General features: G+C 38.6%; 1 protein-coding gene across 4 annotated transcripts in view; it reads left to right on the top strand.

Moving 5' to 3' along the window:
* Positions 1–20,551, top strand: part of KIAA0319 (KIAA0319 ortholog) — a 142,330-nt gene extending 121,779 nt beyond the window's left edge. For all 4 annotated transcript variants that reach the window (XM_043973611.1, XM_043973602.1, XM_043973593.1 and 1 more), the window contains 5 exons: positions 2,427–2,569; positions 3,403–3,525; positions 6,078–6,168; positions 15,910–16,001; positions 19,459–20,551. In XM_043973611.1, the coding sequence (XP_043829546.1) occupies positions 2,427–2,569; positions 3,403–3,525; positions 6,078–6,168; positions 15,910–16,001; positions 19,459–19,634 (625 nt within the window). In that variant the 3' untranslated portion in view covers positions 19,635–20,551. The remainder of the gene's footprint in view (positions 1–2,426; positions 2,570–3,402; positions 3,526–6,077; positions 6,169–15,909; positions 16,002–19,458) is intronic.
* The last annotated feature ends 4,456 nt before the right edge of the window (positions 20,552–25,007 follow it).

The following is a 25,007-nucleotide window of genomic DNA, read 5'->3' as shown; positions in this document are numbered from 1 at the left end:
CATTCATAATCCACAGTTCTTTTTTCTGGATGTTGAGAACATTTTCTATCATGAGTTCTTTGAAATTGTTTTGGATCATTGCACTGCTGAGAAGAGCCAAGTCTATCACAGTTGTTCATCACACTATGTTGATGTTACTATGTACAATGTTCTCCTGGTTCTGTTCCTCTCAGTCAGCATCAGTCCATGTAAGTCCTTCCAGGTTTCTCTGAAATCCTCCTGCTCATTGTTTCTTACAGCACAATAGTATTCCATTAAATTCGTATACCACAACTTGTTTAGTTATTTCCCAATTGATGGGCATTCCCATGATTTCTAATTTGTTGATACCACAAAGAGAACTGCTATAAATATTTTTGCACGCATGGGTCCTTTTCCCTCTTCTGTGATCTCTTTGGGATACAGACCTAGCAGTGGTACCACTGGGTCAAAGGGTATGAACATTCTGATAGGCATAATTCCAAATTGCTCTCCAGAATGGTTGGATCAGTTCACAGGTCCACCAACAATGCATTAATGTTCCAATTTTTCTACAGCTTCTCCAACATTTATTATTTTCCTTTTTTTGTCATATTAGCCAATCTGATAGGTGTGAGGTGGTACCTCAGAGTTGTTTTAATTTGCATTTCTCTAATAAATAGTGATGTAGAACATTTTTTCACATGGCAATAGATACCTTTGATTTCTTCATCAGAAAACTGCCTGTTCATATTCTTTGACCATTTCTCAATTGGGGAATGACTTATATTTTTATAAATTTGATTTAGTTCCCTCTATATTTTAGAAATGAGGCCTTTATCAGAAATACTGGCTTTAAAAATTGTTTCCTAGATTACTGCCCTTGGAGTCTATCCTCCTTTTCCCTCACACTCAATTCTCTCCAAAAGTGTTATCCTATATAGAATTCTTCTTTCTAATCACTGTTATTCATTCTTCTTTTTTCCTAATCAGTCTGTTGGCTGTCACTACTTACTACCTCCATCAAGTTCTCTTCTCGTTCCAACCTGCTTCATCTTATCTCCCATAGGCCTATTTGTATGTGTCACCCCCCCCCCACCCAAACATGTTAGAATGGTATTGCTAAAAAGAATATGGGGGCAGCTAGATGGTGCAGTGGGTAAAGTACTGGCCTTGGATTCAGGAGGATCTGAGTTCAAATCTGGCCTCAGACAATTGACGCTTACTAGCTGTGTGACCCTGGGCAAGTCACTTAACCCCTGTTGCCCTACAAAAAAAAATGGTATTATTAAAAAAGAATAAATAGCCCCCAAAGGGCTCTTTGATGAATAAAAAAGTAAGCGCAATAACAGTATCATCAGTATCTTGTTACAAGTACAGTGACTTTTTTCACATCTGGTTTAATAGCTCAGAGACCTTTGAAAGCTTCTTCCTATTTTTGGACAGCATTCTAGATAGCTGAGATTGTTAGATAAATGATTCTTTAATTATTTTAAAACAAATTTTCATTGATATCTTTTGCTTTTACATCATTGACATTTCCCGTATCCTTCTTTTCCCCACTCCCTGTGAGGATCCCTTATAATAAAGAATTTTGTTTTAGAAAGCAAATCAAGAGGAAGAGGAAAAAAAACTAGCAAAATTGAGAAATACAATGAAAAAAATCTGACAACACATGCATGTCTTATATCCATAAACTTTTCCATTCATCTGCCTACCCCTACTCCTTTTCAGGGGGTGAAGTGTTTTCTCATATCTCTTGACTATTTTCACATCTTCTTTGGGTTCAAGATTGTTCCTTCTATTTTGCAACATTCATTTTTTAAATTGTTTTTGTGGTTGTTGTTCCTTACCATAGTATAATCATTGTGTATAGTTCTATAGTCTTTGCTCATCTTACTTTTCTTTCATCAGTTCATGTCTTTCCATACTTCTCTGTATTCTTTAGGCCATTGTTTTTTACAGCAGAGTAATATTCCATTACATTCAGGCATTATAGTTTATTCCCCAATCAACAGGTATCTACTTTGTTTTTATTTCTTCATGTATATGCCTTTCTTTTTTGTCAATGACCTCTTTGGGATTGATCTGTCACACACACACACTCTGTGTGTGTGTGTGTGTGTGTGTGTGTGTGTGTAAATATAACAGTAGAATCTCTGGGCTAAAGGTTACGAACATTTGCATAATTCCAAACTTCTTTCCAGAATAGCTATACTAATTCACAGCTCCGCCAACAGTGCATCAGTGTACTACCTTTCCATATGTAACTGTTTTTAAATAAAATGTGTGCTGAATTTTTCAGTTGCTTTGTTCATGTAAATTCACTTGGGTACTGAATGGGAGGGGATATGGTCTGCAAAACAGCAAAGTTTTAAAACTCCAACTTTTAAAGCCTATCAGTAAGTTCAAGGGACAAGACTACTTGTTTGACAGTGATAATGTCTTTCTCCTTGTCTTCTCCGAAGCACTGTGATCATATTCTATGTGCAGAATGGGCAGCCTCTCAGAGTCATCCAGGCTGTCGAGGTGGCCCGGACTTTGCATGCTCAGCTCTTAAAGGAAAAAGCAGACTTCTTACTTTTTAAGGTTCTGCGAGTCGACACAGAAGGTAGGTCTCCTATCTGAACATCTTTTTTCTCCTTGTGGTGTCAGACTTTTCAACCACAGACACTATTTATTCATGGATCATTTAAAGTAAAGTATCCACTGTGCCACCCAGCTGCCCCACCGCTTGCATGTTTTAAAATCATAAGTACCCTCACCTGATCCCTTTCTGGGCAAAAAATTGACTTGGATTTAGTTTAAATCAATTCAGCAAACATTTATTAAGTACTATGTTTGTGGGCAATATGCTATAGGTGGAGGAAGTAACAAATCAAACTGTTCCTGCATTCAAGGAAGTTACCTTCTACTGATATATGTATCTCCAGATATGCTGGTGTTTGTATCAATAAATGTCCTTGCCAATCCCTAGCACAAGTAACATTCCTCGGACCACTTTGTCCTTTGAATATAATACTCATGATGTAAAGATAGCACTTGGTACTGGACGTACAATTTTGATAATATGATATTGATTTTACAATTTCATTTTTTTCCTGATACGTAAACCAGTGTGTGAGCTTTTCAGTGGTAATGTTCAGCAACCTTTCTCTGCCTGATGGAATGTAAGCTCCTTTTTTGGCTTTGTATAAACTGCACCTAGCAGAGTGCCTTGGGCATAGTAGTTGCTTAGTGATTATTAACTGATTGCTAGTAGTGGAGATACTTGAGAGTTGAGGGCATACCTCCAGCATCACAGGACATATACCAGAAGAATATCAAATGATTGAATATTTAGGGACTGCTGCAAAAAAAGTAAACTATGAGGTCTTTTGCCCCCGAGGAACTCCAGATCCATCTCTCCTGTGGTAACTACTACCTCTCCCATTCTGCTCCCAGTTTGCCATTTGAAATGTTCTGGCCATGGTCACTGCGATCCCATTACCAAGCGCTGCATCTGCTACCAGTTGTGGATGGAAAACTTGATCCATCGCTACTTCAGTGATGGAGAAAGCAACTGTGGTAAGTTCAGATGGAGGAGCTTTGCCAAGATAGTTCTGGTTTCCTGCTGGGAAATCGTCTTCTGGATTTGCAAATGAACTCAGCTCTTTTTCCCAGCCTGAAGCTAATTGAGAAAACCAGCCTGTGAATTCAGCCAGTTAGAACTTTCTAACAACCCACAGTGGTTTGAAAAGTACTTCCCGGGCCCTGCTTTGGCTCCAAAACATAGAGCTCACTTACATCTTGCCACTGCTGACAGATGTCCTGGCACCATTTCTTCATCCGATGTTGTTCCCCAGGGCTTGGGGCACTGGGACCTCAAACAGAATTGCTTCTAGGCTCTAAATGGAAAAACCCAAATGCCCAAGGCCATCACTAACCCTGCCCACAACCTCCCCCAAGCTGATTCTGCTTTGGAATTTTTCCAGAACCCAGTATCTTAGTCCGTTATCTCCTATTCTGTAGCCTTGGAACCAGAAGAGAAGTCGCTGAAGGACAATGTGAAGGTTTGGGCGAAGGGGAGTGCAGAAAGATAGTCATATTCCTTTAGTTGATCATATATGTCTGTCAGCCATAAGGCTTTAACACCAGCCAGAGCTGTCACCCTAAGTGAGGCCCTACTACTCAGAGTTAATCAGAGGCAGAAAATAGGCTGAAAAGAGCACTGCTTCAAGTTCTTTTATGGGGGTGGGGGTGGGGGTATGTAATGGGTTGGATTAAAGTCCCTTCCAACACTAAAATTTTGGGATTTTGTGAAATGTTGAGTCTTTTCCCTTTCCTCACATCTACTTTGTTGTTAGTAATTTCAGTTGTGTCTGATTCTACATGACCCCATTTGAGGTTTTCTTGGCAAAGATACTGGGGTGGTTTGTCATTTCCTTCTCCAGATCATTTTACAGATGAGGAAACAAACTAAGGCAAAAAGGGTTAAGTGACATGCTCAGGGTCATACAGTTAGTGTCTGGTGCCAAATTTGGACTCAGGTCTTCCTGGCTCCAGGACCAGCGCTATATCCACTGTGCCACCTAGCTGTTGTCATTTTTGCTAATGGTCAGTTATTTACTTTGGCAGAAAAGTTGTTATTTCCATGCTATAAATTCTTTTGGTTTTATGGGTGGCTCATTTACATAGGTGATTTCAGAAGAGACCCATTTCCAGGGTTTAGATGGACCAACATGCCAGTCTGACAGACTGATCTCAGCTGAGTTCCATGTTGACATCAGAGTAAGAAGAGAAGTCAGTCCACACCAAGGGTGGTATGAAGCTGGTAGCAGCAGAGCAGTCCAGTGGTCTAGGGAACTTTCTTTCTTTCTTTTCTTTTCCTTTCTTTCTTTCTTTCTTTCTTTCTTTCTTTCTTTCTTTCTTTCTTTCTTTCTTTCTTTCTTTCTTTCTTTCTTTCTTTCTTTCTTTCTTTCTTTCTTTCTTTCTTTCTTTCTTTCTTTCTTTCTTTCTTTCTTTCTTTCTTTCTTTCTTTCTTTCTTTCTTTCTTTCTTTCTTTCTTTCTTTCTTTCTTTCTTTCTTTCTTTCTTTCTTTCTTTCTTTCTTTCTTTCTTTCTGAAATGATCTTAAAAGGAGTTGGGCAGATATATGCCTTGGAAAGTCCATATGGGGATCAGATAAAGAGATGGGCATAATGTAGGAGCTAGCTCAAACTGACCCACAGAGCTGATTGTTTAATTTTCAGATTAGCATTTATTTATACCTTGGGAATAGTCAAGATACAAATTAGGGTCTAATTTATTATTCTACTTATTGTAGAATAATTGTAGACAAAAGAAGGTGATAGCATAAAATGTTGTTAATAAGGCAGATTAAACCTAAAAGTGTGACTGCATTTTTGGAGTGCTTGTTGTTTACCAGCACACCACAGAACTAGAGGAGACACGATAAAGGAAGGAAATGACAATTTTAAATTTTAAATTTTTAAATTTCAAATTATATTCCTCCATGACCCTGTTGAAAATATTAAGACTGGAGAGAAAGGTGAGTTGAATTCATCCATCTCCCAAGCAGTACAGGCAGGTTGTGTTTTGGTTCCCCTATATAGTTTCTTTTTGCCTGGAGCTTACTCCATGCACAGATGTGGAAGGAATGGGAATCAGGTAGATTCTAATCTGTTGCCTGACTCAGTGTTAAGTGCACCATGCCACAGACAGACCTACAGGATGGCCACATTTTTCTTTCAGCTAGACCCAGGAGTTTCCTTAGGACTTCAAGGACTTCATAAATGTTCCAGACGAGGCAATTTTGGACTTTCTTATGCCTTTTGAACAAGTGTTCTCTGTGAGATACCTGGATGGACAACCTATCAGCAGAGGCAGGGCCCTTCTGGAGTCATGGCTGAATTGCAGTCATTCTGGTGTCCTCTGTTCTGCTTGGCACAAGAATCCTCAACATATGGAAGCACAGCTTCAATTTTAATTGTGTGACCTTCAGCTCTCCTCAGACTTGCCACCCACCTCTCTTGGTTCTGTTAGGCAGGCAGGTGGAATTAACAGCATAAATCTCTGCTTGTAGAGCCTTAACAATATTTATTCAGTGTGAAATAGCATTTTGGTTTTTTTGGTTTTCAGAATGGAGTATATTCTACGTGACCCTGCTGGCTTTTACTCTGATCGTGATAGTGGTGGGTTTCACTTGGCTCTGTATCTGCTGCTGCAAAAGGTACCTGGTTGGCATATTCATTCATTCATTCAATTTATTTTTTGTGGGGCAATGAGAGTTAAGTGACTTGCCCAGGGTCACACAGCTAGTAAATGTCAAATGTCTGTGGCTGAATTTGAACTCAGGTTCTCCTGAATCCAGGGCTGGTGCTTTATCTACTACACCACCTAGCTGCCCTGCCATATTTATTTATTTATTTGTTTGTTTACCTATCTATCTATCTATTTATCTAATTTTTTTTGCAGGGCAATGGGGGTTGTGACTTGCCCAGGGTCACATAGCTAGTAAATGTCGTGTCTGAGGTCGGATTTGAACTCAGGTTCTCCTGAATCCAAGGCTGGTGCTTTATCCACTGCGCCACCTAGCTGCCCCCCAACATATTTATTTTTAACAAAAGACATATTGAATGTGAGATAACAGCCCCTATAGTCTTCTGCTTAGATTTTATAAAGCATTGAACTGCTTGATAAAAGAGACATGATAAAATACTTTATAAACTACTCCCTTGAGGTGTCTTAATAAATTAACACCCCGCCCCCATATAAAACTGTCTTTTATAAAGGCCTCACACCTTACATGAGGCTTGCTAAGCTACTCTGTATTGGGAGTTTTTAACTTGGGGAAAATGAAGTTTGTTTGTTTGGTTTTTGGTGGGGCAATAAGGGTTAAGTCACTTGCCCAGGGTCACACAGCTAGTAAGCATCAAGTATCTGAGGTGAAATTTGAACTCAGGTCCTCCTGAATCCAGGGCCAGTGCTTTATCCAGTGCTTTATTCACTGCGCCACCTAGCTGCCCCTGAAGTTATGCTTTTAAAAACATTCTGATTTCAATATAATTGGTTTCTTTTGTGTATTTAAAAACATTATTCTGAGAAGTCCATAAACTTCACCAGACTTCCAAATAGGTCCATGACACAAAAAAAGATAAAAACTTTTGTTCTAGATCAAATCCTATTTTCTCTTATTTTTTGTCCCCCCTCCTCCCCTGAAATCTCCCACTTCTTGGTGTTCTTTAGGGCTTTGCTAAACTAAGGCATTCTTCAGGGTAGGATGCTAGAAATCATGATGGGTTGAAGATTTTGATGATTTTTAATATTTCTGATTGAATTATGACTTACCTTTATTCCTTTCAATAAAGGTAAAGTTTTAAGAGAGATCACTGAGCCAAGGGAAAAATCATGCCTACTGTTTTACCTTGTGTCCTGTTTTCTGAAGGGGGCCCCTGAAAAGCTCCTGAGGTTGTCATGACAGCAGGCTAATTTCAGAATTCTTTGTCAGGCCTATTGTGAGGAGATCAAACCATCACAGGATGACTCTGAATGCCCCTGAGAACAGAGAGTGTAAGGCATTTCTCCATATGAGACAGCATAAGTGCTTGTGCCAGACGTATGTGGCCAAAATGAAGGGCTTTACCTTAAAGAAATTTTTTTTTTTGAAATTATGCTGCTACAAAGGTGGCAGTACAACAAGTGTGGTGCCAGTCTATATCATACCACTAAATAATCTCGACCTAGACTATGACTAGGCTCTCACACTTTCTGAAAGGAAAGGCCGGTAAAAGAAGATCAGAACAGTCACTCAGCCACAGGTCAAGTGTTCCCTGAACTGGATCCCAGAAACACCTGCTGATATGGTTGCCATGATCTGGATTGTTCTGAAAATGCTACGGCTTTATGTTATACAAGTTGATGAGAAAGTGACGAAGTTAGTGTTTTGTTTTTACTGTAGGAAGCAACATGATGTGAAAGTGCTCTTTGTTCCTGTTTAGCATCCATTTAGCATGGTTTTGTTGTGTGTTTGGAAAATAATTCCTCAAAACATGGGAAGAGCCACATAGGGCAGTTCAGTTGGTGTGTATGCTTAGGAAAAGAATGACTAGTGTCAGTTAAACCTATTGATTAATCATATTTCTTATCCTAGAACTATCTTCCCAATTCCTTACTGTTCATTGATTACCTCAATGAGCGTTTATTAGATGCCTATTATGGACTAAATTCTGGAGCTGAAAAGGTGAAAAATGTAGAGTCCCTCCTATCAAGGAGCTTATAACCCAGTAGGGGAAATGAAGCAGGTATGCAAATAATTATATGTTTAAATACACAGTCTACATATACTCTATTGAGAGCAGAGAGAGACCTTGTCTTAATTAATTTTGTATATCCTCAATGTCTAGCACAGTCACGGTAGATGAATGACAAATGGTGGTTGAATGAATGGACAGATTGACAAAATGTTATTCAATTCAACAAACTGAATTTAATAAGAATTTAACAGTTTTGGATGGGGGGGCTGCTAGAACAGGTTCGGTACTGCTATAGGTAAGATGTTAAGGAAAAAAGACACAGAGACATAGGATGGGATTGGAAGGGCCCCATGCACTCAGGTGGAGGCAAAAGGCAAAGTTTATTCAGACAATATGACATATTTATACTTGAGGTGAGCAAAAGGAATGTCTTTGTGTGAAGTTCGCACCAAAAGAACAGGATGAGGGGATTGGTTCATAGACCTTGGGCCATGTTGGCCTTATCTATGATGAGGAGTATGTTTCTGTCCTTTGAAGTTTCCTTGGCGGCTATGCAAATGCATCTGCATCCAGAAAGGATCATTGTGGTTTACAGCCCTCTTATCAAGGGCTAACTAAGAATCAGCACATATTTTCTGGAAGGGGGGGCCCTGTCTGTGAGCTTTGCTCAAACAGTGAAAGGGGAACTTTCGTTAGCCCCTAACAAGAATTTATTTAAGCACCTACTTGGTACAAGGCATTGGGTATATAAAGATTTTTTTAAAATGATATAATCCTTGCCCCCAGGTGCTTATGTTGTACCTGGAGGTAGAAGGGATGTAACATGTATAAAAATTACTATAATATGAGGAGTGTGTGATGGAGTCAAGATCCAGATAAGGTGCTCTAGGAATATTTGAACAATGAGAGATTATTTTTGGCTGAGTAGATCAGGGAGGTCTTCAAGGAGAAGGTGACTTAAGGTGAGTTAAGACTTGAAAGAGATAAAGATTCTGAGAGGAAGAGATGAGAAGAGATTTGTATTAGTGACTAAGATGAAAACATAGATGGCATGTTTATCAAATCTGCAAGTGATACATAGCTAACATTCTAGTTGACAGATTCAGCATCCAAAAAATTCTTGTCAGGTTAAAATGTGTTGATGAATCTAGTAAGATGAAATTTAAGAATTGCAAATGTGAAATCTGATCTTTGAGTTAAAAAATCTACTTCACAGGTATAATGATGGGAGAAGTGTGGCTGGACAGAGGTTTCTTAAATGGGGCCTTTAGGTGACTGGAAGCTCATTATGAGTCATCAGTATAATATGGCATTCCAAAAAGCTAATGCAATCTTGGGCTCTATTAAGAAAAGCATAATGTATAGGATTCATCAAACATCTAACTTTATTTACTAGGCAGAGGAGAGATGGTGTGAGATTTAAAATTGGATATTGGATCATAAATCTCCCCTCTTTAACCTTTCCCTTATTTTATCTCCCAGACTAGAAAATGGAAGAAGCTTCTGGTTTTCTAGTTAGAGCTTTATTGTGTGGTAGTTACCAGGTGATGTTGATTAGAGGGATGGGAAAGTAGAAATACAGAGCAAATCGTCTTAAGTCTAAGCTTAGTCTATATTCCATATAAAACTCACCAAAAGCCCAAGGCCACCTTTGGGGAGAGAGAGAGACCGAGTCAAGCGCATGCTGCTAACCACGAGCTGGGCCGAGTCGCACTCCAGTCAGTGTCTGTCTGTGCAGCGCAGTCAGGAGACCAGCAGAGCAGGAAAGAGATCCCACTTCCATTCTCTCCTTGCCTTTTAAGCTCGCACCCTGGAAGTCGAGTGCTCAGCAGGCAGTCTGGCATGTGTAGCTCATACCATTGGTCTCCTCCCCGAAAGGGTGGTCCTTAAAAAAACTGGCGTCTCTCCATTATTGCTAACCGACTGTTAAAACTTTTTACCACATTCCCCCCTTTTGTTCCTCAAGAAACAAAATATTTCCTTGACGGAACAGTAAAAAGAATATAATAACTATTGCTAACTAATAATATGTGAACAACAATATAGAAAAGGAAGAGAGAAAAGTTTTGTCCAGAGGGGAGGTTTTTTTTGTCCTCATGAACCGACGCATTGACATTAGTCTTGCAAAGGGAGAGCCTCTGCAGAGAGTACATGTTACAGATAGTGTATATTATAACAGAAAGGAGATAGTAAAAACTAACAAAACAAAACAGTTCATATAAAGTCTCTGAGTTCTCTTGTCTTCTTGAAGTGGTAAGATGTCATCAGGAGGAAACTGGATTCTGGTCTGGAAAACTGGATTCTGGACTCTGGTCTGGATTCTGGTATGGAAAAAACTGGATTCTCTTCTTTAACTGTTTGAATTGCTGCATTTTTACTAAACCTTAGCATAGCATTGTCAATGATCAAATTAATAAATTCCATTACATTCCCTCAATTCATGCCCCTTCTTACGACAGTAACAACACACCTTAGTGTCCTTGTTCCGGTGTTCGCATGGCTGACAGGAACAACACACCTTAGTGCCCTTGTTCTGGTGTTCACATGGCTGACTAGGAATCGCTGGTGCCAGAATGCTCTGTTTAGGGAGATCTGGACCTTCCTCACGTGAGTCAAAGACATAATTTGCAAGTTCCTTAAGTCTATCAGCTGTTAAGCTCCTCCAATCTGGACATTGAGTCAGAAAATATTTGCGTACTTCTGGCTTTTTACCACAATGACAACTAAAAGTAACTGGTTTTGAATAAAATTCATATGTAAAATCTTTCAAAGAATGATGAAAAGTTTTGAGTAGTATTCTTTCAGAAAACAGAGGTGAGCAGTAGAGGGTAAATCCACTTTAAAGAAACCTTGGAATAAGATTCAATTAAGCAAAATCATTCCTAGGGTATTTAAGGGCAAAAAAAAATGGCAACTTTTTTCCCCCTCTGGTTCTAAGACTTTGGGGAAATTCTTGATAATTTCCTGAAATATGCTGTCCAGGCTTTCTTTTTTGTTCATGGCGCTTAGGTAGTCCAATAATTTTTAAATTGTCCTTCCTGGATCTATTTTGTAGGTCTGTTATTTTTCTGAAGAGGTATTTCACATTTTCTGCTACTTTTACATTCTTTTGATTTTGCTTTACTTCTTCCTGATGACTTATTGAGTCATTAGCTTCCACCTGCCCAGTTCTGATTCTTTTTGTTTGTTTGTTAGTTTTTGGTGAGGCAATTGGGATTAAGTGACTTGCCCAGGGCCACACAGCTAGTAAGTGTCAAGGGTCTGAGGCTGGATTTGAACTCAGGTCCTCCTGAATCCAGGGCCGGTGCTCTATCCACTGCACCATCTAGCTGCCCCCCAATTCTGATTCTTAAGGAATTATTTTCCCCAGTAAACTTTTGCACCTCCTTCTTTATTTGCCCAATTGTATTTTTAAGGTGTTATTTTCTTTTTCCAAGCTATAACTCTCATTTCCCAATTTTTCTTCTACCTCTCTTATTTGGTTTGTAAAATCCTTTTTGATGGGGGCAGCTAGGTGGCGCAGTGGATAAAGCACTGGTCCTGGATTCAGGAGGACCTGAGTTCAAATCCAGCCTCAGACACTTGACACTAGCTGTGTGACCCTGGACAAGTCACTTAACCCTCATTGCCCACCCCCCCCCAAAAAAAGTAAAATCTTTTTTGAGCTTTTCCAAGAGGGCTTTTTGGTCTTGGGACCTTTTAAGGCTTCACATATAGGCATATTGACATTGTTGACCTTTTCTGAGTTTTTGGTGGTCCTTGTCACCATAGTAACTTTCTATGGTGAGGGTTCTTTTCTATTTCTTATTCATATTTTGGCCTATTTTGGGCCTTTTAAAGTTGAGCTCTGCTCCTGAGATACAGGGCAAACTTTCCCAAGTTTCTTTTGCTGGAGGTCAGGGGCTCAGTCATTGGCTTTCTACTCTGAGGTCTCAGCAGCTTGCAGCTTGCTCACTACACTGGGTTGGCCCATCCTAATTGTGCCTATTGGGTAGTGGATACCCCAGTTGGCAGATTGCCTTCTGAGCTGAGGCTGGGGGCCTTACAACTGGCCTGCTGTGCCACTAGCTTGCTGAGCTAAGACCAAGGGTCTTCAGCTGCTGATCTATGCTGTGGCTAAGAGCCTTTTGCTGACTTGCCCAGACACCATCTGCACTGAGCTGCGTTCCCCTTTTACCTAGGTGAGACAGACCTTTCCTGAAGTCCTTCTAGTTTACCTTAATCTAGAAGATGGTTTCACTCTGTCTTTTGTAGGTTCTGTAGCTCCAATATCTGTTTAGAGGCTTAAAGTACTGTTGTTTCAGAGGGAAATTTGGGAGAGGCCAGGCAACTTCCTGCCTTCTCTCTGCCATCTTCAGGGTGAAAAAAATGGAAAGAGGACAACAAACAGAAGAAAATGAAAATGATTTCAAGGATTACTACAACACACTATTTTCTCCAGGGCAGCTAGGTGGCACAGTGAATAAAGCACTGGGCCTGGAGTTAGGAAGACCTAAATTTGAATCCAGCTTCATCCACATACTAGCTGTGTAACTCTGCCAAGTCACTTAACCCGCTTTGTGTCAGTTTCCTTATCTGTAAATGAACTGGAGAAGGAAATGGCAAACTACTCAAATGTCTTTGTCAAAAAAAAACCCAAATGGGGTCATGAAGAGTCAGACATGACTAATCAACAAAACAATGACAATAAATTTTATCTCTTACAATTTTGCTTAATTTATTGTTTCAATTAAATTTTTAGTTGACTTCTAGGGTTAAGTATACCATCATATCATCTTCAAAAAGCCATAATTTAGTTTCTTTGTGTCAATTTCTTTTTCTTATTGTTATTTAAATCTAGGATTATGTTAAATAGTAATGGTGACAATGGACAATCTTCCTTCACCCCTTATTGTACTGGAAAGGCCTCTAGTTTATCTACATTAATTTTAGATATATACTATACATATTTTAAAAAGGGTTATTTATTCTCAGGTTTCCTAGTGTGTGTGTTTTAACAGAAAAGGGTCATGTATTTTGTCTAAAGCTTTTACTTCATCTATTAATATAGTCATATAATTTTTGCTTATAGTTTACTAATACTCCCTAACCAACCCTAAATTATTGGTATAAATCTATCCTGGCCATATTCCATAATCTTTGTGATATGTTGCTCTTTTAAAATATTTTACTTAATTTTTTTCCTCAGTCTTCATCAGGAGTTTTGGTCTATAATTTTCTTTCTCTGTTTTGTCTCTCCCTGGTTTAGGTATCAAGGAATTTGGTAGGGTTTTTCTTTTTGCTATTTTTGCAAACAATTTGTGCAATACAATTAATCAGTTTTTGAATGCTTGATAGAATTTGCTTATGAATCTATCTGGTCCTGTGTTTGTTTCTTTCCTTTTGGAGTTCAATTATGGTTTCTGCAATTTGTTCTAAGATTGTGCTATTTGACTTATTTCTTGTTCTGTTCATCTAGATATTTTATATTTTTCTAAATTTTCATCCATTTCATTTAGGTTGTTGGATTTATTGGCATGTAATTAGGTAAATGTTTATAACGACTTCATTTATTCTTTGTTATGAATTGTTTTTACTTTTTGATACTGCTAATTTGCTTTTTCTTTTCTTTTAAACAAATTGTCTATTGGTTGACTTCTTATTACTTTAAAAAACAGCTCCTAGTTTTAATATTTTTTTTTTTGCTTTCAGTTGTTTCAATCTCCTCTTTGATTTCAAGATTTCTATTTTAGTACTTAATTTGGGTTTTTTTAACTTGTTGGTTTTCTAGGTTTGTTTTTGGTTGAATACCCAATTCATTGATTTATTCTCTTTTATTGATGAAAGTCTTTAGAGACATTTTTTTTTTCGGTTATGAGTGAAATTTAACAAAAAGGTAAATTGAGACATGCTTCTCTGGACAAGATGCTATTTTATTACTGGGGCCAGTAATCTGATGGGTCAATGGCTACATCAGTTTCCAGCTAAAGACCCTAAACAAAAGGATAAGATCCCCTTTGTTAGGTTCTGGGAAAAGAGAACAGAGAACAGAATGGGGTAGGTGACATCATGGGGTTGAGGGCAACATGATTGGTTATATAGCTGAAGCATGGGGAACAATATGATTGGTTGGAAGTTGATAACAAGGGGCTAGTCCTCTTCCTCCTTTGACTAAGTTTTCACTGTTTGAGTCTGCCTGCAAAGCCAGAGATAAAGGTCCATACTTCTTTAGACAGTAAACCAGACATCCTTGAAGGATAGCTTGGTGGTGTAAAGATATTAGTCCCAACTCCCTTATAGACAAGCTACATCTCCCAAGGTTAAATCTTGTACAAAAATTGATAATTTTTTTCTTCTTTGACTGTTTATTCTCTCAACTTCTTTTTCTTGCTATATACATAACATTTCTAGCACTAAATCAAATAGTTGTGGTGATAATAAAGATCCTTGTTTTACCCCTGATGTTACTGGAAAGGCCTCTGGTTTGTCCTCATTACATAAAATGTTTGCTTTTGGATTTCGATGGATGCTAAAGGCAGATTCACTTATTCCTATGTTTTTAATACTATTCTTTTGCCAGATTTGTGACTTGAAAACTTAAGACAATGGTAGTTTTATTTGGCCAGGCTCTTGTTTTTGTCATTATTGTTATTAAGTCAAGCAAATTAATGAAGTTAATGATATTTGCTATTAAACATTCCTAAATGTTCTCTTTTGAACTGGGCCAGTTGGCAAGTGAGCAAACTTTGCTTAAGTGACATCATGATAGGTTCTGTGGATACAAAAACAAAAATTAAATAACTTCCAACTTTACAGAACTTTCCTAATTCATACAATTGGCATGCTGGTCCCCAGAACTCTGTTTCTCTCACTCTATCTCTCACCATTCCCTCAGTTCTGCTCCCCTCTGTGAGAATGGTTTCCTTTTAAACCAGGCAGCATGGCCAGGCCTTACCCAGCCAGTTAGCTTCTTGCTCCGAGCCTGACTAGTTTTAAAGCCCAGAGAAACCCTGGTGAATATATTCTTTGTGCACTGGGAAGTTGTTAAAAAGAAATCAATAATTTTCTAAGAGACTTTGAGCCTCCAGTGAGAAATCTCACTCTGACAGCCACATCACAAATCATCTCACCTCTTTCTCCTCACCCCATACACACTGCAGTCAAGCAATTACAACACAGTTTATCTATTTAGTTAATCAACAGCTTTACACATTTTCAGGTTTCAGAAACAAAATAAACCTTTAAATACACTAGGGTGGGTGTCCACCAGGCCCCAAGGGAAACAACAGGTTTAAAGAAAGCATACTGGAGAGAGAGGGAAAGAGGAAGGGAAATGCAGGGTTTTCTCCAGCCCAGATCCTAGCAGCACACAGGTCCTACCCCAACAGAGGTCATGCAACCTCTGCTTCACTGCCCTATCATCAGGGGTCCTGGCTACTGCTGACCCCCTAAACATTCCTCATGGTGGCAGCTCCTCTGCTTCTACTTTCTAGGTTTTCTGTTCCTTTAAGTCAAAAAGTAGGAGGGTCATCTAGGGTGTCAAGGTAAGCGTGTCTTCATGCCTTTGGCCCAGCCTGTGGAATCCTGTCCTTCCACTGAGGCCTACCCAAAGGTTCATTTACATTTTAAAGGTAAAACATCTCCTTTAGGTCTAGCCACATATTTTTGTGCATCTTTATTACCTTAGAGAGTTTACCTTTCTGAGAATTTGATTTGTGCTTACTATTTTTTCATTTCAGACAGAAAAGGACTAAAATAAGAAAAAAAACAAAATATACCATCCTGGATAATATCGATGATCAAGAAAGACTGGAGCTAAGACCAAAATTTGGTAAGGCATTTAACAAGATGATTTCATACTATTAATACATGATTTAATTCAGACATTTGTCTCAGAGTTATCATGGGTGAATTTGAGGGCAACAGATCCTTGTCAGGAGACTCGGTTTGATGTCAGTTCTATCAAAGGCTCATTGTGTAACACTGCCAGGATCATGCCCCTTTGGACATCTGGAGAGAATAACAGTCGACATTATTCAGGACTGATGGAGTAAAGGAAAGCCATATCTTATAAAATTTAATTAAAAGTTGATGAAGAACTATAAGAATATTTGGGGAAAAGAAATACTAAAACTATTTTGGGGGGTCTTCACTATATGGTGTATCACAGAATACACTATATGTATAAACAAAAAATAAGAAAAGGAAAACTATTTTGCATTAACACTTAACTACAAAAGCAGATATATCTCAAAACACTTATTTTCCCTGGATTTGGGACCTGATGAATAAGTACAAAGAAATGTAATGTTCTGGTGCACTCCAATCTATTTCTGAAAGCATTTTCTTCCATGTCTCTCATGACTTGAAGCCAGAAGCCCTGGGTTCAAATCCCAACTGTTTACTATGTTACTTTGGGTACTTCATGAACCTCTGTTTCCTATTTTGTAAAATTGAGAGAATTATATTAAATTCTATGAATCATATGAATGCTTTAGAATTAACAAATGCACTTCAAAAACCATACTAACTCATTTTCAGTAGCTATTGTTCATATAAATACAGAAGCAGGGACTTTTCCAAGATGGGTTTGTGCATAATGCATTTAAGCCCGGGCAGCTTACTTCTACTTTAAAATCATCCCATGCCTGCCTTAAAAATGATTCAAAATTCTGCACGAACAATGTGCTAAGCATTGGGGTTACAATTATCCTTGTTCTCAAGGAAATTATATTCCATGGAGGCACATGTATATTCAGATAAGTAAATACAAGTTAATTTGAGGAGGGAGAATACATAAACAGTTGAGGGGTGTATGGGTATGTGTGTGTGTGTGTGTGTTTTGGTCAAGAAAGCCTTTGGTAGGAGGTGGCATCTGAGTTGAAGAAAGCCAGATTCTAAGAGGCAGAAGAGAGGAAGGAGTGCATTCCAGGCATGAGGGACAGCCTGGGCAAAGGCATAGAGAGGAGAGATGGAACCCCAAGTTCCTGAAATAGCTAATAAACCAGCTTGGCTGGAACATATTTAAGGGGAATAACATAAAATAATCTATAAGGGAAAACTGTAGAGAGATTTAGGTGTCATGCTGTGAGAAGATACAGAGACAAGAGAAGGAACATTGACTTTAGGGCACTTTTAATAGGCCAATTTGGCTAAATGTGGAATGTATATGATTAATATGATAATATAATATGAATAAAATAATTAAGTCTAGAAAAGTTGCAGGGAAATTATGCAGTACTTTAAACGCCAGACTCAGTAGTCTATATATTATTTTAGAGGTAATAGGGAGCCAGTGAAGATTTTTTGAGCAAGAGAATGGCACAGAATTATATCTCATAGGAGAAAATTATTTTTGCAGTAATGTGGAAGATGAATTGGAGAAAGGAAAATCTGGAACAAAGTGACACCAATTAGAAGCTTATTGCGATGGTCCAGGAGAGGGGTGAAAAGGGCCTAAGATAATGCCCATGTGAGTAGAGAAAAAAGATGTCAAAAGGCTGTTTTGAAAGTAGAATCACAAACTTGGCAACAAAGTGCATATGAGGGACAAGAAAGAGGATAGAGTCAAGTTACAAACCCAGGATTGTGAACATGGGTGACTAGAAAGATGGTGGTACCTGCAAGAGAAATAGGGAAGTCTGGAGAAGCAGGGTTAGGTTAGGGGTGGAGAGAGTTCTGTTTAGGACATGATGTAGTTTGGGAAATGTCCCAGTATGCAGTTGTTGATGTGGGAAGGGAGCTCAAAAGAGGGTAGGGCTAACTAGGTAGCCTAATGGACATGCTAATTAAACCCATAGCATCTGCTATGATCATTAAGGGAGAGACTGTAAGAGAGAGAAGACAAGGCCTAGGGCTGAGCCTTGGGAGACACCTATGCTTTGGAGACAGACTGATGATGAGAAAGTATACTTTTAGTATCTTTTTGACTACTGGGTACTAATTCAAGCAGCATTTAATAAATGAGTTCTGATTCTGTGATGCTACCTGAGTTCCCATCCAGAGGAGTACAACAGTATGACTTTTCCAAACTGACAACTCTTGATTCACAACAGAATTAATTATTGCAGCTGTGTGCAATCATGGCTGAAGTCCTGGGAGGACAAAAGATATTGGTGCTACCTTGGATTTATGTAGCATCTTTGTTCAAATACTCAGAACATTTCCTCATATATATCACTCTGCTTTATTCTACCTTTTCCCAAAACTAGCCTCCCTACTTTTAAAGGAAGCACCACTTTGCATGTGAACCCTCCCCATTTGCTATCCCCATTTAAGTGATTTTCTGACTGTATCCCTAGCACTTGGCATAGTGCTTTACACACAGCAGGAGCTTAATAAATGTTTCTTTTTTTCATCCATCCAATCTCAAGAGTAGTCATTTATGACTCTTCTCCCTTGACTCCCACACCCTATCACCAAGTCCATCCTTTCTTCACAATGTCTCCAGCATCTGCTTCTTTCCTACTAGTACCCCCCTAGTTCCATCTTATCACCTCACACCTGAGCTACTACAATAGTTTCTTAACTGATCTCTTTGACTGTAGGCTCTCCCACTTTCGTTTTTTCCTTCCCCTACACAACACGGATCACCAGATCTTCAGTAGCTGCTCCCTGCTGCTCACAGGTTAAAATCCAAACTTCCTAGCCAGGCATACAAAGCCTCCTACAGCCTGCTTATAGCCAACTTATCCAGCTTTATCTACACAAAATTTCACCCTGAAGAACCCTGTTGTACAATAGAATCATAAGATTTTAAAGGTTAATAGGAAATTAGAAATCACTTTGTCCAATCTCATTTTACAATGTATATAAAGTCTGAATGAAATGTGTAATTTAAATAGTATGTATTATATATTGTTGTTGTTCGGGCCTTTCATTCACGTCCAACTCTTCGTGACCCCATTTGCAATTTTCTTGGCAAAGATACTGTAGTTCAGCTCATTTTTACAGATGAAGAACTGAGACAAAAAGGGTTAAGTGACTTGTCCAGGGTCACACAGCTAGTAAGTGTCTGAAACCAGATTTGAACTCACAAAGATGAGTCTTCCTGACTCCAGGCCTAGAACTCTATCCACTGGGTCATCTAGCTGCCCAGTATTATATATTAATTATACATTAACATATAGTAATATGTTATGTTAGTATTACATAGTAATATTAGTATTATAGTATTTATTTTTAACCTAAAGAATGTACCGAAAGTTTCTTTACCTGAAATGACAAATAGAGAACCAAGGGTAAAGTACAGAATTTCTGTCCTGATTCTTTTGTTTGCTCATCCTCAGGAATTAAACACCGGAGCATAGACCAGAACTCCAGTCTGATGGTATCAGAGTCTGAATTTGAGAGTGACCAAGACACAATCTTCAGCCGAGAGCTTGGAATGGAAAATTCGAAGAACTCTGTGTTTGGATCCATCAAAAATGGAATTACCTTCAGTTATTCCTCCAAGGACAGATAGTTAAGCTGTTTTCAAGTGAGAGGAAATACTAAGTTGCCACAAAAACAATGAGTTGAAACTTCCCCCAACATTTTTTTTGTTTTCAAAAGCAAAATCTTCTTGTACAATAGGAGACAGAGATAAGTTTGTCCATCATAGTTCAGAGGAGGTTAGAACAAAAAACTAACTCTTGTTAAAATAGGAACAGGAATTCTATCTAGCACATATAACTCTTCCTACATTGTGCTGAGTATATAGTTCCACATTTTAAAGACTTATTGGTTGGGAATTTTGATACCAAAAATCACTACTTAGGGTGGTTATTAATAGGAAGAAGGATAACATTAAGCTGTAAGGTATATACAATTTGTGCTTCACAGTTGGTTTTCCGTTATTAAAAGGAGCTCTATACAAAGTTGCTACAACAGTGTTTTAAGGCTTTATATAAAATAGCCCATAAAGCTTAACACGTGATTATAGGCGCCATCTTCAGAAGTATAGCTTTTTCAAGTTAAATAAAAGCAAGCAGTGTAAAGCAGACTTTCTTTCTTTCTTTTTTTTTTTTTAACTTGGCAATATGTTGTCTATGGTAGCACATATTAGATTTGATTGTAAGGCCAAAGGCAGACTAAGGCATTACCCCATCTGAGGATTTCCAGGCCCCAGAGAGAAGCAACATTCTCCCTGCCCCCAACCACACTGATATTTTTATGTGCCCCTAAATTATTTTTGAGGCCTGATTAATAGTATAAACAAAGCAAGATATCAATGAATAGAGAGGAGTGGGAAGGGAGATGGAATTTAAATCTTGTTGGTTGGAAACTTAGAATGTCACAGTTCAGGGAGGGAAAAAGTATATCTGCTTTAGATCTTGATGCAGTTTCCATTTCCTACATGATTTTCTACACTTTCAGACTGAGAGAGTCATTAAAAAGCATCTCAAAAAGCTGCAAATAATAGATTAGTGGGAAGGGAGATGGAATTTAAATCTTGTTGGTTGGAAACTTAGAATGTCACAGTTCAGGGAGGGAAAAAGTATATCTGCTTTAGATCTTGATGCAGTTTCCATTTCCTACATGATTTTCTACACTTTCAGACTGAGAGAGTCATTAAAAAGCATCTCAAAAAGCTGCAAATAATAGATTATTTCATGAGAACAATTTTGTCTTGATAAAAGAAAAAACTTTCTAACAATTAGTTATCCAGAAGGGAAATGGGTTGCTTTAGGATACTCCTCATTGGAAGTAGTCAAACAAAGGACGGATGCCCACTTGCTGGTTATGTTGTAGGGATTTTTGTTAAGATATTGGATGAGTTACATTAGATAACCTCAGGGATCCCCCTTCCCCTATGATTCTGTGACTGAATGTGGCCTTCATCAGCAACAGGGGAAAAGGGAAAAAGTAACAAAGTAAGTTCATCCCTGCCAACACCTACTTATATTGGGATTTAATTGTATGAAATCAAGTTGACTTAATCATTGTTCTGTTTTCACCCCATTACCCACACTGAGTACAAGCTGTTGGGGTGGTCCTAAGTCAGTATTTTTATTTATTTATTTTTTTGAGAGAGATTTAGGCTGGAGGGTTGGGCTGATTATATATGAAAACCACTTTATAGCCTCAAGCATGCCTTTATTGTAAGGGCATTGTATTAAATAACTCTCTGCTGTACTATCTGGAAAGAAGTGGACCTGCCTTGTGTTAATAAAAGCACAAATACAGCAGTTAAACTACCAGAGTGTGCGCACGAGAGAGAAAATGTCATTAGAGCAGGCAGATGAGAAAAACAGGCCAGCATCGTCTCCCTGCTCCCTCCTCCTAATATTCATATGAACAGAATATCCTTAATTGCTTTATTTTGTTGGTGAATGGGAGAGCAATAATGAGACTATAATTGAAAACACATGTCCCCGATTCCACATCTGCTTTTCAGAAAAATTGCCAATTAAAAATCATTCAGGATCAGATGGAGCACGTGCTGCTTCAGCAGCCTGAACTCATAATGCTGACCCCTCGGTAGGCAGGTAAAGCTAGAATTCAAATTAATTCAATAAGCATTTATTAAGTGCTTACCATGTGTAAGGCACGGTGCTGAGCTCTGGGGACAGAAAAACAGGTGTGAAAAATAGTCCCCTGCCCTTTTGCTCACCCCTACTGGAGGATACAAAAAAGCAAAGAGATAAATAAAAAAACAAGGTTGGGGGGGGGCAGCTAGGTGGCGCAGCAGATAGAGCACCAGCCCTGGAGTCAGGAGGACCTGAGTTCAAATCTAGCCTCAGACACTTAACACTTACTAGCTGTGTGACCCTGGGCAAGTCACTTAACCACAATTGCCTCACCAAAAACAAAACAAAAAACAAGGTAGGGTATTTTGGGATATACCTGAGATTATAATAGTGGATCAATAAGCTATAATGCATGTGCAAATATAACGAATGGTCATGGAACCAAGAGCCAGTTAGCAGATCTCTCTGTTACTGTTGATGTTCATTTCTATGTTTTAAGAAAGATGACAACTGGCTGCTGACCAACAAGTTGTGGTTGGATCTTTCATGGGATGATCTGGAATTCTTATTTCCAAGATGAATGATAAAGGCATTACTAAAAGGTTTGAAGATAATAAGAGTCTAGGGAAGGTTCACTGGACAATGAGCCCTCTCTCCTGTTGGGGGTTTTTTCCCTTCTTTGCCACACTCTTTTAGTTGCTCCAACTCCCTTCTTCAGCATCATCTGATTCTCCTCCTCTTCACCTCCCTGCCAAATTATTTTTTAAGTCCATCTTCCTGGGGTAGCCAACTTAGCCACCTATTTCATCTTGGGAATCAAAAACGTACTAGGTGAGTGGTCAGGCACTGGGGAAACCTAACCACCCTATTCCCACTGTGTAATCGTCTGTAGGTTAGTCAAGGATAGAACAGTCAAAGTGAGAATTTCTCTATGAATAGGAAGTAGAATGACATGTCAGGAACTTTTTTCCTCATGCCATTTATCCTACAGTTTCACTGACAATTAAGAATCTTTGGAAAGTTAAGACTTGGGATTTTGGATAAGTACTCTGGGGTGGTAGGGAGTACATACTGAACCTAACACGTAGGAGAGTGAATTCTGGGGTTCTCTTACAAAAATCTTAGTTGCAAGTCCAGCTGTAATTGAGGAAGAATCAATTTGCCAATGTGTCTGTTATGACAGCCCACACTCACAGTTGGGAGTTTTGCATGTACTAAAGGCTAAAACAACCCAGCTGTATAAAAAGCAATGATGTGACAAAGGGTTATTAAATACCTCTATGTCGATGTTGCCTTGGTGGACGGAGCCTAGGAAGCACCCTCCCCCCTGAATGTGAACATGTCCCAGGATTATTTGTGGGAAAATGTTATTTATTTCATGCATTGACATTGTACTAGACCATTTCTGAAATAACAGTATCAAATATATGTATTCATCTTAATAAAACTCTTTTTCTCATGTAACCCCTATTTATTCTTATACATCTGAAGGTCTACCAAGGCTTTGGTAGATATGACAGATAAGGTGTTGTTTAGAAATGGCTGGTGGTAAGAGAGACCAGATTACTTAAAAGACTTAGGGTTTTATAACTACATCTATGAAACTTTCTCCATGGGGAATAAATTCCTTTATCATACCCAAACTAGGAGAAAAGCTATTCACACTGTTCAGGATGCTAATAAATAAAAGCATGGATTTCTAAAATGGAGGTTAAAACAAAAAACATTTATGGCATAACTTAGTAGGTTCAGCTTTCTCCACCAGTTGCTACTAATAGTACTATACTATTTGATTCAAATCTTTAAGCATCTTTAAGAAAATGAGATTCTTCCAGTGCTGAAAATAATAGAAGGTAAAATGTTTAAGTGTCCAGCTAACCAACATAATTATGAGAGATGTGACTGAGGTTACCAGGTCAGTCCAAGCTCTGGCAGTGAAGTATCACAGTCAAAGCATCACAGCATTGATCTTTTAGGGCAAATCAAATGTCATTAAATCCTAACATTTCTGGACAGTGATTTCATAGTCTACCTCCTTCCCCCCCATTAATAATAACAGTGATTTGCAAAGTGCTTTACATGTTATATCAGATTTCATCCCTCAAACTTATAAGTGCATCAAGGCAACTAAACTTTTCTTATACTTAACTGGGAATCATTAGAAACCCCCATCAATGTTTCTCCAACTAATTAAGCCATGGAATCTCTTCTGATTACGCTGAAATTTGAAAGATTTTTTGCAATGTATGTTGTGACTATACCAGTACCTCTTTTGTAGGAGCTAGGTTGGTCATAAGGTTTCAAGACTGACATAAGCACCAGAAGAAACTGCAAATCCTTAACTCTATCTTAACCTTGACACTAACTGTGTGAACCTGGGCAAGGTCACTTAACTCTCAGTGTTCCGCAAAAAAAAAAAAAATAATAACAACCAGAAATAATTCATGGAAATATATTAAAATTGAAAATACCAGAGAGCTGATAAATGAGTGTTAAAGCAAAGTTACCTGGCAATATAGTTAGGGTTGAGCTCCTTTATTAGTTGTATGTCACAAGAACAATGCATTATGGATTACGTTTGTAAACTCTTCAAAAACCCTTTTAAGATTATGGCATCAAGAGTGAGAAATCCTTCTATAGATTTTCATTGTTACACTAAAAAAAATTAATAGCTTTAATGACATTCTTTCCTCTGATAGAATTCATTTAAGAAACCATCCTCCTGTGTGGCCCTGGGCAAGTCACTTAAACCTCATTGCCCCGCAAAAAACAAACAAAAAACCCAAACCATCCTCTGTGCCCTGGTCTGCTGTCCAGTTTGTTGAAAGATAAATCTAAAAAAGTAAAAAGTTAAAGCAGTAGGAAGAAGAGCATAAATCTGGTTGAAAACACTGGCCCTGGCTGAGCATCAGATGTCCCTTATTAAGTGCACTCCATCCTTGGGCAAGAGCCCATCATGCTAACATTTTTTTTTTTTTTTGGTGGGGCGAGGAGGGTTAAGTGACTTGCCCAGGGTCACACAGCTAGTAAGTGTTAAGTGTCTGAGGTCGGATTTGAACTCAGGTACTCCTGAACCCAGGGCCGGTGCTCTATCCACTGCGCCATCTAGCTGCCCTGATACCACATTTTTAAAAAGCCTTGGATAAACTAGAGACTATCCAGAGAGAAGAGCCACATGAGGAATCGCCAAAGGCACTGGAAATGTTTATCCCAGAGAAGCTATGACTTCTGGCACATGATAGTTGTATTCAAGTAAACAGATGTGACTCTTTCTTCTACCCAAAAGAAACCGGTGGTTCCCTGTTTTCTATTGGATAAAATACAAAGTTCCACCTGGCTTTGTCATATGGCTGCCACTGACCTTTCCCAGCTGTGCCATGTTTAAT

The sequence above is a fragment of the Dromiciops gliroides genome, chromosome 1 (genome assembly GCF_019393635.1).
Source record: "Dromiciops gliroides isolate mDroGli1 chromosome 1, mDroGli1.pri, whole genome shotgun sequence".
Classification (NCBI taxonomy): domain Eukaryota; kingdom Metazoa; phylum Chordata; class Mammalia; order Microbiotheria; family Microbiotheriidae; genus Dromiciops; species Dromiciops gliroides.
Note: the sequence above shows the minus strand (reverse complement) of the source record. Positions and strands in the feature narration are given on the sequence as shown.